The sequence below is a fragment of the Pelodiscus sinensis genome, chromosome 26 (genome assembly GCF_052426305.1).
Source record: "Pelodiscus sinensis isolate ZL-2025 chromosome 26, ASM5242630v1, whole genome shotgun sequence".
Lineage (NCBI taxonomy): Eukaryota > Metazoa > Chordata > Testudines > Trionychidae > Pelodiscus > Pelodiscus sinensis.
The window spans coordinates 10,055,957-10,070,683 of record NC_143077.1 but is presented as its reverse complement, the minus strand read 5'-3'; the positions used below and the strand labels follow the sequence as shown (position 1 = coordinate 10,070,683).

Genomic DNA, 14,727 nt, shown 5'->3' with positions numbered 1-14,727 from the left:
GCAGAAAAGTCCCATTACTGAAGGAACGGCCCCAGCATGCCCATGCAATGGTAACAGAGGGCAGGCAGCTCATTCCCCTATAAAGGACGGCAGAAACCTGCAGCGAGTGAGGAGAAACTTCCCCCGGGGAAGAGTGAATGTGACACCAGAGGGATCCAGAAATCAGAGCCAGGAGGCTGGGAGTGACTTGACCTGGGGCCCCACTCAGGGAAGAAGGGCTGACAACTCTCTAGCTAGGGGAGGGAGACACTGAACTGATGTGTTGATCTCAGGCCTAAATAAAATGGACCCCAGACAGGCTATATCTGAAATGCTGTGGATGGTGTAGTTCTTCAGAGGCACAGTAGAGGCGGAGGTAGATGCAGGGTGACCTCTGGCCATTGAGCGGCAGGGGTAAGGCACATCTGTTTTATCTTCTAATCTGTTCTTTTGTCTTTAAACTCTTTTGGCTTGTTCCGAAAGTTTTGGTCAGAAGCATTTGAAGCAGATGACTTCCAATGGGCCAGCAGAAAGACTGTCAGGATACTGGGGTGGGAGCCAGTCCCCGAGCGGGAGATAGGGAATCACACAACAGAAATGCCGTGCACAATGATACGGACCCTAAGTAGAGACCAGGGGACAGAGGTGGGGGAACTACCTGAGGTTATTTCAATCCAAGGAAGCCCTCAAGAGCTGGGAAGCAAGGATTCATTTCCCCCATGCCCTGGTCCATCTGTGTCTATGTCTAATTAAAATGTAGCACGGCGTCGCAAGAGGAATTTATGGGAGGGAGGTGGCCGGTAATACCGACGTGAAGGGTTAAGAGGCACAAGTCCAGCTGCAGAGGGCTGAGTTCTAGAGCAGCAGTGAGAGCTGCTGGGCCAGGACTGAGGAAGGCTGGAGGAGGAAATACAGCAGCTCCGAAATGTGCCGTAATGATAGTGCTGGGTGGGGTCAAGATCTGGAATAGCTGTCTCGTGGGAGTGACGCACGTCAGGAGTGAGCTGCTGCATCAGCCGAAGCAGAGCACTGAAGGGAGCTGTTTCTAGCCAGTGCTTTCCTCTCTCCACTCCAGCTGCTGTGAATGCCCATGAGCTTTGTACTTACCATCGGTGATGGGGGAAGATAGGGCTGGGGGAGGCAAGCCCCCAGCCCCACCCCTTCTACCCAGGCCCCGCCCGGTACAGGAGGCAAGCCGCCCTTCCCCACAGCACCACGTGGAAGTGGAGCAGCACCTGGCTCTAGCCTCCCCAGCCCCAGGACCATGGAGAGGTAGGGGTGCAGGCCCCAGCCTCCCCAGCCTCAGAGCACAGGGAAGGCGGGCACTTGGGGGCAGCAACCCTTCGCCCCACAGTACGCCAACAGTAGGCATTCGGTGGGTGGGGCAACGCCTTCCCTTGCCTAGCATACCCGCTGCCCCCGGTGCTCACATTGCAAGTCTAAAGCATCCGTCAAGCAAATCCCCACCTGCTAATTGCTCCGGTTTGCACGCCGGAATGTGCGCAGGCGTGCCTGGCTCAAAGCCCCCCTCCTCCCACTGCGCCGCCTTATTGCGTGAGGTACTTGAATGGGGCTGAGTCGGGCCATAAATGCATCTCCGTACCCTGGATCCTAAGAAGTGAAGCACAACCCTAAAGTTGATCAGCATTTGCTACTGCCCTTTGTGCCTCTTCCACACGCCGACAGAAAAGCCAGAGGAAGACTCTTTAAAAGGAAAAGCAAGGAAAAGTCTTTCTCTTCTCTCCTCCCCTCCCCCGCCAACTCCCGCTGCCTTTTGCTCATATCACGGTGACTTGTTGAAAGAGAAAGATTACCCCGGCAGCCGGCACCACTCTCCCTGAGCGATGCGAGAACTGAGAAGTTATGAAATTGAGGGCACCTTCACTGAGAAATCGATTAGCAAGCCGAGGGAGCTTGTGAATTGGATGTCTGGCCATTTTCAGTAATAAATCGTGAAATAGTCTGTGAATAAGTAGTTCGTCGAGATCAGAATTACCCCCTAGGAAACGTTTGAGACCCAGAGATACATTACAGAGCGAGTGGCCTTCTAATCCCCAGCGCTGTGGCTGTTAAATATGGATGTTATCCCTATCGTGCTTCCCAACATGAATAGGGTTGTATGGCTGCTTTGGAGCTGGTGTATTTATACCAAGAGCCATAGACTCAGCGGGTTCACAAACAAAGCTCTAATTCCAGGGGAGAGGGCTGCGGCGGAGACGCGGGGAGGGAGGCTAATGGGTTTGCATGCACTGCATTAACTCCATGGGCACGGCATTGTCAGCCTTGCTTTCTCATCCAGCAAACCCGGACCCCGGTGCTCTCTCTGCTCCACTCCCCATCAACACTCAGAGCAGGACGAACAGCCTTCGGGACAGCCGTCCCCTGTGGGTGCTGGGGGAGTACGGATCCCTCGAGGCAGGACGCAGAGGCAGGGATGCTGCTGGAATTCCATGCACAAGGGCGAATTCCGGGGCACCTCCAAGCTAGGACATTGTGCGTAACGTTATCTGCTACATGGCTCAATTGAACAAGCAGTCCTTGCCTCAGGCAGGGCTCCTGGCCTGCTCTTGTCGCCTGTTGCTCACCGGCCGGAAAGCATCCCTTGAGCTTCTCAGCGCTTCCTTCTCTCTCAGCCCCACATCTGCCTGGCCCCTTTCGGTTGCCGAGATGAACAGCCCACATGCAACACTTTGCGCGGTGCTAGGTTGTCTGCATGTGCCTAGGCTGACCTCATTCTTCGAAGGAGATGAGAAGAAAGATGGAGCCATTCTGAGAGGAAGCTCTGCTTGTCAGAAGCTGCAAATGGGGAGGGATCATTTGATGATTCCCTGTTCCGTTCATTCACTTTGGGGCACCTGGCATTGGCCACAGTCGGCAGACAGGATACTGGGCTAGTTGGACCTTTGGCTGGTCTTATGTTCATATAGGGCTGCTAATATGAGTGCATTAGTATTTGGATTATGGTATTACCAGGCATGGATGGAGGCATCATTGTGCCAGGCAGTTAACCCCCATAAATTCAGCTTTTGAGCTAGGACTTTTTTATTATATGTGGCGTGCCTGGTGGCACAAAGAAAGGGGGAACACAGAAACAATGAGACAATTTGGTTATTGGAACAAACAAGGCTTCTGTATTTGACAGGCAGCCCGGGTCTTCCAGGGTGCCATATATCTTGGGCATTAATCAGTGCTTCCCTGTGGAATGGAGTAATAATAATTAATGCAAAGACATGGTTTGCTTTCTGCACTTGATTTTCTCAGACAAGTTCTGGATCCAGACCCGACTGGAGCTGGGTTCTCAGCCTGACCTTTCTGAGCCTTTCAAGGCATCCAAGCTGGCCATCTTTAAACAAGAAAGGAGGGCTATTTTGGAGCATTAGCAGAAGTGCAGTCATTTGGCCTTGGAGGAGAGCAGCCCTCTAAGTGTTTCAGAGAGTTCACCGCGGAACATTCCTTTTAGCGGCGCTATCCATTACAGTGCTTCCTGGCGCTGCCTGCAGTCTGCTAGCTAATAAGGCTGCACTTTGCTGCGGCTTGTTAAAATTTCAGAGGCTTTTCTGAATATTAAAGTAATGAGAGCATAGCAGGAGGGGGAGAGGAGGCCCTGAGAGAGCATGATGGGGGTGCTGCACCCTGCTTGTGGTGCCCTTCCTGACATACTGCACCAAGGCTTGTTAGAAACCATCGGCTCCATGCATCAGCAGTGCATGGGCATCTAACGACAAATGCCCAGGGCTGTAGCCATGGCTTTGTTGCTAGATCAGCCAGAGTGATGCCTGGTTGTTCCAAAGTCCTGGGCCCTGATCCAGGGCTGTGTCTGAGCTGATCTCAGTGCAGCATGGGTGGGAGAAGATGCCAAAAGCTACCAGGATTGCTGCTGGCTAGCATAAGTTAGAGTCATCCTGAGCTGCTGTAAATGATGCCTGCTGTCTTTTATCCTGGAAGAGCAGGGTGGAGAACATAAGGCCTGGTCTCCGACTTGCCTGGATCTGGCCCCCGAGGCTCAGGGCTCCCACCCCCAACATTAGGGAGTCTGTGCTGGTGTTCCAGCCCCCCTCCCCCGCATCCTTTCCCTGCCGGACGGGACCACACAAAATCTACTAGCCTGGGTCCACCACACCCCCGGCTCTGGTGTGTGAGAGGCATGCGGGGACTGTCTTTCTCCTTCTCAGGCAGGGGCCACATCAGTGAGGTTTTGTTTCTCATTTGTGTATGGCCCTCAACCCTAGAAAGGTTCCCCACCCCCGTGGAGGAGGAACAACCCCTAACTCTTGGGCATGCTCTCTTCACTGACAGCTAAAGTGGGGGTGGAGGCATGTCAGGCAGCATGCCACTGACCACAGCAATTCCTCTACCAGTCAGGTAGGCTGCCATGTGGCCAGAATCAAGCTGTGGATCAGAACCCGAGGGGATGTTTCTAGGATGCTGTAGGGCAGTGTTTCCTGATTTTATTTGGCCACGGAACCCTTTTCAGCTTAAAATAATTTCAAGGAACCCCTAGGGTTCCCAGAGTAAAATTTGGCAAGCAAAAAAAAAAAATACTCTGTCTCTTTAAGAGGGGGCAGGGCAATGCCGCATTCTCACGGAACCCTTACTTTCGCTTTGCGGAACCCTGAGGTTCCACGGAGCACCAATTGGGAAACACTGCTTAGGGCATGATGAAATCCAGGTGTATGTGGAAACCCTGCGGACCAGAAAACCTGCTTTGAAATCATCAGCTTTAGGCACCTCCTTCTCTCAGTAATGACCGGTGCTCTCAGCTCTCAAGGGTGCCTGCTATGAGGTGGGCAGTATTCTCTGCAAGCTGCACGCTTGGGTGGCCACCCAAGGGAAATTCACATGCTGCTCAGCTGATTAGCCAAGCGCTCACAGTGCCCACAGCTGGCAGCATGTGTTTCTCCCAGTGGTGCACATCTGCACATGCCTGGGTGCATATAACAAAATTTATTCCTCACATAAATGAAACCAAAAAAAGAGAGAGAACACTGGATGTGGGTTCTGGTTTGTTGTAATGGAAAAGGACTAAGACACATGCTGGTCTTCTAATGATCTACCTCCAGCCAGCACTAGAATCCCTGCCCCATTCTTTGCTTTGTTCACCTATTCCTGTGGGGAAATAATGCCAAAAGAAATAAAGCTTATATTGGCGAGATACCAGCCCCAATGCTATGATGGTGAGTCCACAACAGTCCCCAGGGGTTGGTTCATTTGTGCTTCTAACTTCAGAGATTGGTGGCTGATTTTTTCCCCCCATGTATTTTTGTTTTTCAGTGCCCTTGTGTTCATTTGCAGAGCATGAAATGGTTATTTTTTCCCCCTCTCTCTCTCTGAAATCCCGCTGAATGGAAAACAGTTGGCTGCTCAGAAGAGACAAAATTAAATTTAGAGGGGTAAACAAGGTTGCTAATTAGCAGCTGTACCGTGCAAAGTTAATTTATTCTGAACATGTCGCGGTGCCAACCTTGCCTGCATAATCCGTGTCACATTGCTCAGGGTTACCTGAAGGAGCAGCCACCTGCTTTCCTCACTTTGCTCTTGTTAATGGGCCTGGCAGCCTTCCTTTAACTGGGGCTCTTTACTCTGCTCTCTCCCATCCACGCAGGAAGAGCCCTTCGTCATGTTCCGGAAGTCAGACACAGCCCTCTTTGGGAACGACCGCTTCGAAGGTTACTGCATTGACCTCCTGAAGGAGCTGTCCCACATCCTGGGCTTCACCTACGATATCCGCCTGGTGGAGGATGGGAAATATGGTGCGCAGGACGAGAAGGGGCAGTGGAACGGCATGGTCAAGGAACTCATCGACCATGTGAGTAAGGCACGCGTGTGTGCGTGTGTAAGCCTACAAGTACCTCGGGGATACATCAGACTGCAGCCTGTACTGTGGGCCAGGACACCTGGAGCATCTTAGCCCCCCCTCCCGGCCCCCTGCACTGAGCTCTAGTGTCCCGGATCATCTGAAGTCAGTAGTTTTCCCGATGTGCGCTGACCATACTCGAGATCACAACTATTCGGGATCGTTGCCAGGGGCCTCTACCAAGGTCATTGAGAGAAGGAATAAATTAGCTCAGAGGTTCTCAGACTTAACTACACCGTGACCCCCTTCTGGTAACAAAAATTACTACAGGACCCCTGGAGAGGAGGGGGAAGCTGACATCTGAGCCGATCAAAGCTCCACCATCGGAGGGGGGGGAGAGGGCAAGCAAAGCCCCAGGCTGAATCTCTCAGGTTTGAGAACCTCTGAATTAACCCAGCTCACAGCGGTCTTCCTGTGTATCAGTGTAGAACTGGGGGCACCACTGCCCCAGCTGGGTTACATCCTGGCTCTAAGCTGCCCCTTCTAATTCCAAGCTGTTGGCCCAGGGGGCATGCCCAGTGCCGGGACTTTGCCAGCGCACAGCGAAGCTCTGGACAGTGGTGGCCAATGTAATGACCCGTGGGGCTGTTCCGTGCCTTCGTGCTGATGAAACTCCTGGTGGCTGCCAAGCCACACCTGGGGTGGAACCATCCCTCACGCAGCTCCTGAGATGGGGCAAGGCAAGGGCACAGCATGAAAGGGAGAACCCAGCTGCCTTAGGCTCTGTGCTGCCAGTCTTGGTCAAAACTCAGCCCGAGCAGACTTGAGGGTTATTTTGTGGCTATCAGTGATTTTGGATAGCAAGTCATGCTGTTAAATATCCTCTTACTGCACAGCGGCCCAAGTCCCTCTCTTGGGGACGCACACCAACCCCTGCAGGAGTCGAGGAGAACTCTGCGGCCATGCGGAGGGACAGAACAGGGCCCTTTCCTAATCCCATTGAGCTAAAGGGGAGCTTTGCCAGCAACATGAGTGGGAGGAGCAGGAAGCCCCCTATACGGGCAATCGGGTTCTCAGGAGACCCCTGCCTGTTGCCTGTTTTCGCGTCTGGGTGCTGACAGTCGGACTCTCAGCCTTACCTTCACCTACAGCGCGTCGTCCTCAGCGGCCAGCGTCAAGCTGTGTTCAAATGGCAAGCGAATTCTGGCCAACTCTATTTCAATGTGTGTCCCAGCGAACGTGTTTACCAAGGTGGAGGGAGTCGTAGGACTGGAAAGGGCTTTACAAAGTCCTCTGGGTCCAACCCCTTGCCATGCTCAGGCAGCGTTAAGTACACCTGCCTCAGCAAGCGGTCATGCAGCATCTCCTGGTCTTCAGTCACAGCTCAGTGGAGCCTTCTCTTGCGAATGGGAGGAGTTCATTTGCTGGGTTTCTCTGGATAGTCAGTCTGACATACCTGGCCACTTCACTTTGCCCTCCCTCTTCTTATCGTTACTTTGCTAAACTGCCGATAACACCCAATGACCTGACCTTCAGCCCCAGCACCGAGGATTCTCTAAGAGGTGGCAGGGAGTAGCTCACAATGCCTGGTGTCTTCAGTCCCAAAATCACCTGCTGCTGCTAGTTCCTTCCCATGTGCCTTCCTCTAGATGACAAATGTACAGCAATCAAACTGGGTAGATCATCCCTAGTGCAAGGCAGGGCTTTGCTATCCTGGGATAGCTCCCTCCTTTAACCGGGCTGAGACTGAGAAGGTGCAAAGAGCACGGTCCCAAAAATGGCTAGTCCCCTTGTGCAGAGACCTGCTGCATTACATCCCGTGGAATGGTCTGGGCTAGTGGCATGCACCACTCCTACCATTGTCCACTGTGCAAGCCTGACAGCTGTGGGACCCCTGATCCGAACTTAGCAAGGACCCGCTTTCATCAGCACATGTTTGTCAATAAGCTGATGCTTCCATTCCACCAGTTTCTGTGGGATTCTGGCATGCACCAAAAGTTAAGTCCTTTACTGCATCGATCCCTTTTCCATCCCTGGGCTGAGTCATCCCAAGCAAATGATTTGCCCTTCACTAAAGCGCTACTGGCTGCATCAAACGCCCCCAACTATTAAGCCGAAGGAAGTCCATTCAGCCTGCTTTAATTTTTGGTTATACCTCCTAAACGTTCCGAGATCTTTTTTCACACCTTGCATTCCTGTCCTTCGTAATCCCTGAAAGTTGTCCTTGTGCTGCTGCCAGTAATTTGAAACTGATGTGTGCGGTGACCATGCACTCTTCCATTCTTTACAGCCTTCTGCATAAAAAGCTCCAGGGAAGTGTAAGAACACTGTCTGGGATTTTCAAAGAGTCAGAAAGGAGTTAAGTTTCCAGCTCCCATTAAAATTTGAAAGTCTTTAGTTGATCACAGCGCCTGGAGGAAATCCTGTAATGCATGTTAACAATTGTGAAGCTGTAGTCATCAGTCTTAGTACAAAAAGGCCTCTTCCATGCCTGGGATCAGGGCAGTGGGGGAGCATTTCAGAAGGAGGCTCTGCCACCGAGCGATTAATAATTGTGTGGGTTGACGTGTGTGCACTGTAATAGGGTGGGAAATTGTTAGATGCAAGGCGTGCTTCCACTCTGAGACAGCTGTTTGCCAGCAGTGCAGAGGAAGGAAAACAATCACGTTCCTCATAAATGTTATCTTCCCAAGGAGACTTAATTATAGGCCCATTTGTAGACACGAAAAAAAAAATCCCACTGCACTTTCTGTGTAAGACTTGGGAGACATTAGCCGCAGTGCCTTGACCTGATTCAGGTTCTGCTATTTAACTTCACAGAGGGCATTTTAGGCAGTATTCTGCCTCACTTCCCATCCGAAACTGATGTGTGCGGTGACCATGCACTCTTCCATTCTTTACAGCCTTCTGCATAAAAAGCTCCAGGGAAGTGTAAGAACACTGTCTGGGATTTTCAAAGAGTCAGAAAGGAGTTAAGTTTCCAACTCCCATTAAAACTGAGCAGCTAGCTCCCTCCGGATAAAAAAACAAGCTGGGATTCATCACATCGTTTTCTCTCCCGTTTATTGTCAGTACATTCAGAAAACTGGTGAAGTAAATAAACATCTGTGGGGAACTACAGCCCAGATCACCTTATCTGACTTGACTCATGCTAAAACTCTATGCAGCTGAGTACCCCAAAGTCATATGGCATCAGCATGATTTATTTTTATTATTTCGCTGGCCCTTTGCTTTCCTTCGTTGCTGGTGAGCACAGAAATACAACATCTCCTATTCCTCTGGCTTAGTGACATGCTTATTTATTGGAAACACTACCTTGTGTTTTTCCTGGCTCCTAGGTGAACGAATGATCATTAGTGTCACTGATAACAATAATTAGAGTCCTGTGCAGATATGGTATCGGTGTTTGTGTCTGGAAAAATGATCTGTGGATATCCACATCTGTAGCCATGGATGTGGATACCCGCGGATATAAAGTGGGTATCCACAGATTTGCAGGATTCTAGGTACAAAATTTGTATCCGCATCTGCATTCATATCAGCAAAAATGGGCTGCAGGTAGCCACACTGCCATCCATGGATGTGGATCCCTGCGGATATAAAGTGGCTATCCACGGGTTTGCAGGGCTCTAACAATAATATCTAGCACTGGATAACCGTACTCAGAGGGTTATTAATGGTTCTTAATCCTGCTGGAAAGATATAACAAGTGGAGTTCAGCAGGGGTCTGTTTTGGGACCAGCTCTCTTCAATATCTTCATCAACGATTTAGATATCGGCACAGAAAGTACGCTTATTAAGTTTGCAGATGAGCTGGGAGGGGTTGCAACTACTTTGGAGGACAGGGTGATAATTCAAAATGATCTGGACAAATTGGAGAAATGGTCTGAGGTAAACAGGATGAAGTTTAATAAGGACAAATGCAAAGTGCTCCACTTAGGAAGGAACAATCAGTTTCACACATACAGAATGGGAAGTGACTGTCTAGGAAGGAGTACGGCAGAAAGGGATCTAAGGGTTATAGTGGACCACAAGTTAAATATGAGTCAACAGTGTGATGCTGTTGCAAAAAAAGCAAACATGATTCTGGGATGCACTAACAGGTGTGTTGTGAGCAAGACACGAGAAGTCATTCTTCTGCTCTACTCTGCGCTGGTTAGGCCTCAGTTGGAGTATTGTGTTCAGTTCTGGGCACCACATTTCAAGAAGATGTGGAGAAATTGGAGAGGGTCCAGAGAAGAGCAACAAGAATGATTAAGTATCAGAGGGGTAGCCGTGTTAGTCTGAATCTGCAAAAGCGGCGAGGAGTCCTGTGGCACCTTATAGACTAACTGAAGTGTAGGAGCATAAGCTTTCGTGGGCAAAGACCCACTTCATCAAGAATGATTAAAGGTCTAGAGAACATGACCTATGAGGGAAGGCTGAAAGAATTGGGTTTGTTTAGTTTAGAAAAGAGAAGACTGAGGGGGGACATGATAGCAGTTTTCAAGTATCTAAAAGGGTGTCATAAGGAGGAGGGAGAAAACTTGTTCATCTTGGCCTCTGAGGATAGAACAAGAAGCAATGGGCTTAAACTGCAGCAAGGGAGGTTTAGGTTGGACATTAGGGAAAACTTCCTAACTGTCAGGGTGGTTAAACACTGGAATAAATTGCCCAGAGAGGTTGTGGAATCTTCATCTCTGGACATATTTAAGAGCAGATTAGATAAATGTCTATCAGGGATAGTCTAGACAGCATTTGGTCCTGCCATGAGGGCAGGAGACTGGACTCAATGACCTCTCGAGATCCCTTCCAGTCCTATGACTCTATGATTCTCTAGCAACTTAATCCAATGATTTCGAGCTGCTTGATGAGCATTCAGGACACCATTTCTGCAAATCACCCCAATGGCCACTATCCCTAGTTTACAGATAGGGAAATGGAGGAACCAAGACTTTGCTAACGGGCACACGGTACATCAGTGGCGGAATTAGAACCCAATCCAATGCTCCATCCACCAGAGCATGCCGTCACATAGTCACTACAGCTACTTCCCTGTCTGAGGCAACCTGAGTGGCAGGAGGGATTTTCCTCATAGTTGTTTGCTTGCAATGCACCAGGCCAGGGTCTGCACTAGTGGGACAGTACCCTGGGTCTCTGTGGATATCAAGGTTCTCAATGAGGCATGGGCTCTTGTCTCATGGGGAGGAGAGAGTTCTGCTTGCAACTCAACTGTGCGGAGCAGATAAGTCCAATCAGTGGAGCTCCTGAAAATCTGACCCATAATGAAACAATCAGTTTGGCATCAGTCCTGCTGCATTTCTGGACCTTGTGGAGCTGCATTCTCACAGGAGCAGGCTTTCTTTTTTTGATCTCCGGGACTCCAGAGTGGGAGTTCCCCACCAGCAGCCTTTTTCAAGGAATGCTTCAGCCACAGGCCAGGAGCCCAGATAATGAGAAGGGAGAAAATAAAAACCTTTCAGTACCTGCACTAGGGGTTGGATTTGGACCAGTGGGTACATTCTGAGTTTGCACAGTGTGGAGCACAATGGGGTTTTTCCTGGTCTCTGGCTGGAGTTCCTAGGTGCTATGGGGGTACAAATAACATTGGGATAAATACGTTGTGACAGGGTGTCATCATAGAAGTCCCCTTGGGGTTGTCCCCCCAGTGTTCTGATCATGACATTGACCCCCACTTGTTTTCTGGGGCTTCCCAACACCCTGTCCTGTTGGGCCAGATCCTATGGTCTCCCCCAGACAAGGCATAGTGTTGGGGTTAGTTCCCCCCTTTCTCCTCACAGAGCAGCACAGACACTGAGCCACTTCAGCTCTGGGAGGAGTTCTAAGTGCTCAGCACCCTGGAAACCAACCCACAAATGGGACCAAACCCCTAAATAAATCTATCTTACCCCATGTAAAATTTGTACATAAAGCTTATAAATTAGCTCCCTTTATCAATGAAAGAGAGAGATGCACAGTGGTTGCTTCCCCCTGGTAACAATTATTTGCACTGGGCTTGATAATAAACAAGAGAGTTCTTATTAAGTACAAAAGTAGGATTTACGTGGTTGTAAGTGAAAATAGACAGATCAAAGGAAGTTAGTAAATGAAAATAAATAGAAAATGCATGGGTAATTCTAATACATAAACAAACTTGTTATATGCAAATTCTTCCCCTAAATGGCTATTCTTATTTCCAGTATAACCTTCAAATCAGAGTTGATCTTTTACTCTGACTTGGGTCTACAACTTTCTTCCAGGTTCTTTTTTATCCTCTTAGGGTGGGCCAAGCAGTTTCAAAAGCTGATTGCTCCCCATTGCTTAAATAGACTTTCCCGCGGGGCGGGAATCCTCTGTTCTACATCTCTCATCTCCGTGTAAAATTACCAGGTTCAAAAGAGATTCCATTACCAAGTGGTATGGTCCCATGGCTTTCTAGGACCAACCACCATTTGACTAGTTTACAAACAAGGACAAACAAGGCTGTTTACAGGTCACTGAGTTGATCAGCAAGCCATTAGGTCTCCTTGGCACCAGTCATACCCGCATTAGCACATTTAGAACTATAAACAGATCCACACTAAATATTTCCATCCTCACATACAAGAATGATACGTGCACAAAAATAGGGTCCACAGATCCAGCAGTTTGTAAGTGTAAAATTGATATGTTCCATGACCTGCGTAGCATGGAGCATCTCTGAGTTATACATATTCATATTCAGAAACCAATTTCTCATAAGGCATGCGGGGAGAGGCGGCGGTGGGGGGGAATCACCTGTCTGATAGGTAGCTAGAGCAGTATGTGTTTGTATAGACTTTATATTCCCCCAGACAGGACTTTCATCTCTTTTTCTAGCTAATTACCACCCCACCCTTAGCATTCCCAATAGACTCCCCATAGAGCATTTCATTCTCATGCGTAGCCTCAAACGTTAGTAGAGAGGGTTTTGTACCTGCTGTACCCTGAGAAACACAGTTATCGAGGATACTTTGAAGTGAAAGATGCTTTGTAATATTTAACGTGATTATGTTTGTGCTGCCCTTGGATCTGAGGGGACATACACAGGGAAGGAAAGCAAAGGGTCCAGAATCCTGCAAGCTTTACTCCTTGGAGTAACGTACAGTAATTTCACTGGGGGGTGAATAAGTGCAACTCGGTGTGAGAGCTGCCAAATGCCTGCTGCAGATAAATCCTGGACAGTCTCACAGATACATCTAGCAAACAGGCAGTTGGGAATGATCAGTCCCCTCTCTAGCCTTGAGTCCCGGCAGCATTACCTGCTTCTAATGATCTGCTCTCATGCTGTGTGGAGTGACCCTTCAGAGGAGGAGAGCAGGTGTGCAGGGGACAATTTAATTTATTTATAAATTCGGCTTTATTGTCTAAAACCATCTGACGCACAGCAAGGGGAGGGGAGGAACCCACGTCACCAACCAGAGCAGCTGTGTTCTCAATTCCACTGCCATTTAAAAGAGCCCATTAAACACTAGTGAATTTCCAGTGGCAGCTTTGCTCCCAAAGCAGCCAGAAAGGCAAATTGTCTGAGCTCATGGCCAGAGGTGACTCGACTTGCCAATTAGACACGTTGCTTCCCATACCATTTGGAGAGGGGAGAAAATCTCACTTTTTTGTGATGCTCTTATTCCCAGAATCGGGTCTCTAGGAGATGCCAAAGAATCCTGTCTGTTTACACAGGCCAGGTAGCAAGACAAGCAGCCCTGGTTTTGGTATCAAAGTTATTTTGTATCCATTTCAAGTGATTCAGACTCCCTGGCTGCCCCTGAAGTTGCTGGCACCCATATGAAACCATTGCCTAAGCAACATCACTTTGAGGGTATGTCTACACTAGCCACCTTAGTTCGGACTAGGGTGGCTAATGTAGTCATTCGAACTTGCAAATGAAGCCTGGGATTTAAATATTCCGGGCTTCATTTGCATGTTCCCGGGTGCCACCATTTTTAAATGCCCGGTAGTTCGGACTCCCTGCCCATGGCTACATGCGGCACGGGCTAGGTAGTTCAAACTAAAGCCCCTAATTTGGACTACCGTTACTCCTCGTTGCAAGCTATTGCAATAGTTCCCTTGTAGGTGGGCTATGGATTCAGAGTTTGTCATCCCCCCTCCAGCAGTGGGGAGCCTGCACTAGTTCTCCGCCCCCCCCCTCCAAAGTTAAAGTGCCAGCACTGCAGGGGCAGGGGAGCCTTGTGGGCTGGATCCGGCTCGTGGAGGCAGGAACTGGCTCTGCACACTGCTGCTCCCCATCCCTCTGACTGGGGAAAGCCAGCACAGAAAAACCTGGAGGCTTTCCCCACTGCTCCCATTGGCTAGACTCATGGCCAATGGGAGGTGTGGAGTCAGGTAAGTGACCCCCATCCCCCTCATGCCCAGATTCCGCAACTTACCCACTAATGCACTGCCTATATCCCACTCCTGCACCCTACCTTATAGTCATACACCCCCACCCTCAGCCTGGTTCCTGCACTCTACCTCCTGACCAGACTCCCTCCCTTCCCCTCTCTCTCCTGCACCCATTTTGACATCATGGATGATTGGCTGATGGTCTGCATTGAACGGGGTGGGCCGAAGGCCAAAAGGTTTGAGAACCACTGAGCTATTGCCTTGTTGTTAATTACAGAACTGGGAGTCAGGAGACCTGGGGTCTGCTCTTAGACCTGCCCCAAACTCCTTGGGTGACTGTGTGAAGCACAAACAATGTGCAATTCCCCCATCTATGAAATGGCAACAGTTACCTGCTTGGCGCAGGTGATACGAGGCTTAATATTTGTGAAGTGCTTCAAGTACCAAGATGGAAAGCACTGGAGAGGTGAAAAGTAGAACAGGGGCATGCCAAGATAGGTGCCATAGAGAACCTGTCCTCACTGCTTAGCAGAAAATAAGCTAACGTATGAGTTTGCAAACTCTTGGATTCAAATCTAGCCTTTGTATTTGTGTTCCCCAGGAAGCCTACAGAG

General features: G+C 49.6%; 1 protein-coding gene across 2 annotated transcripts in view; it reads left to right on the top strand.

The window, feature by feature from the left end:
• GRIK3 (glutamate ionotropic receptor kainate type subunit 3) overlaps positions 1-14,727 on the top strand; it is a 314,080-nt gene that overhangs the window by 232,967 nt on the left and 66,386 nt on the right. For both annotated transcript variants that reach the window (XM_006134255.5, XM_075908606.2), the window contains exon 10: positions 5,582-5,785. In XM_006134255.5, the coding sequence (XP_006134317.2) occupies positions 5,582-5,785 (204 nt within the window). The remainder of the gene's footprint in view (positions 1-5,581; positions 5,786-14,727) is intronic.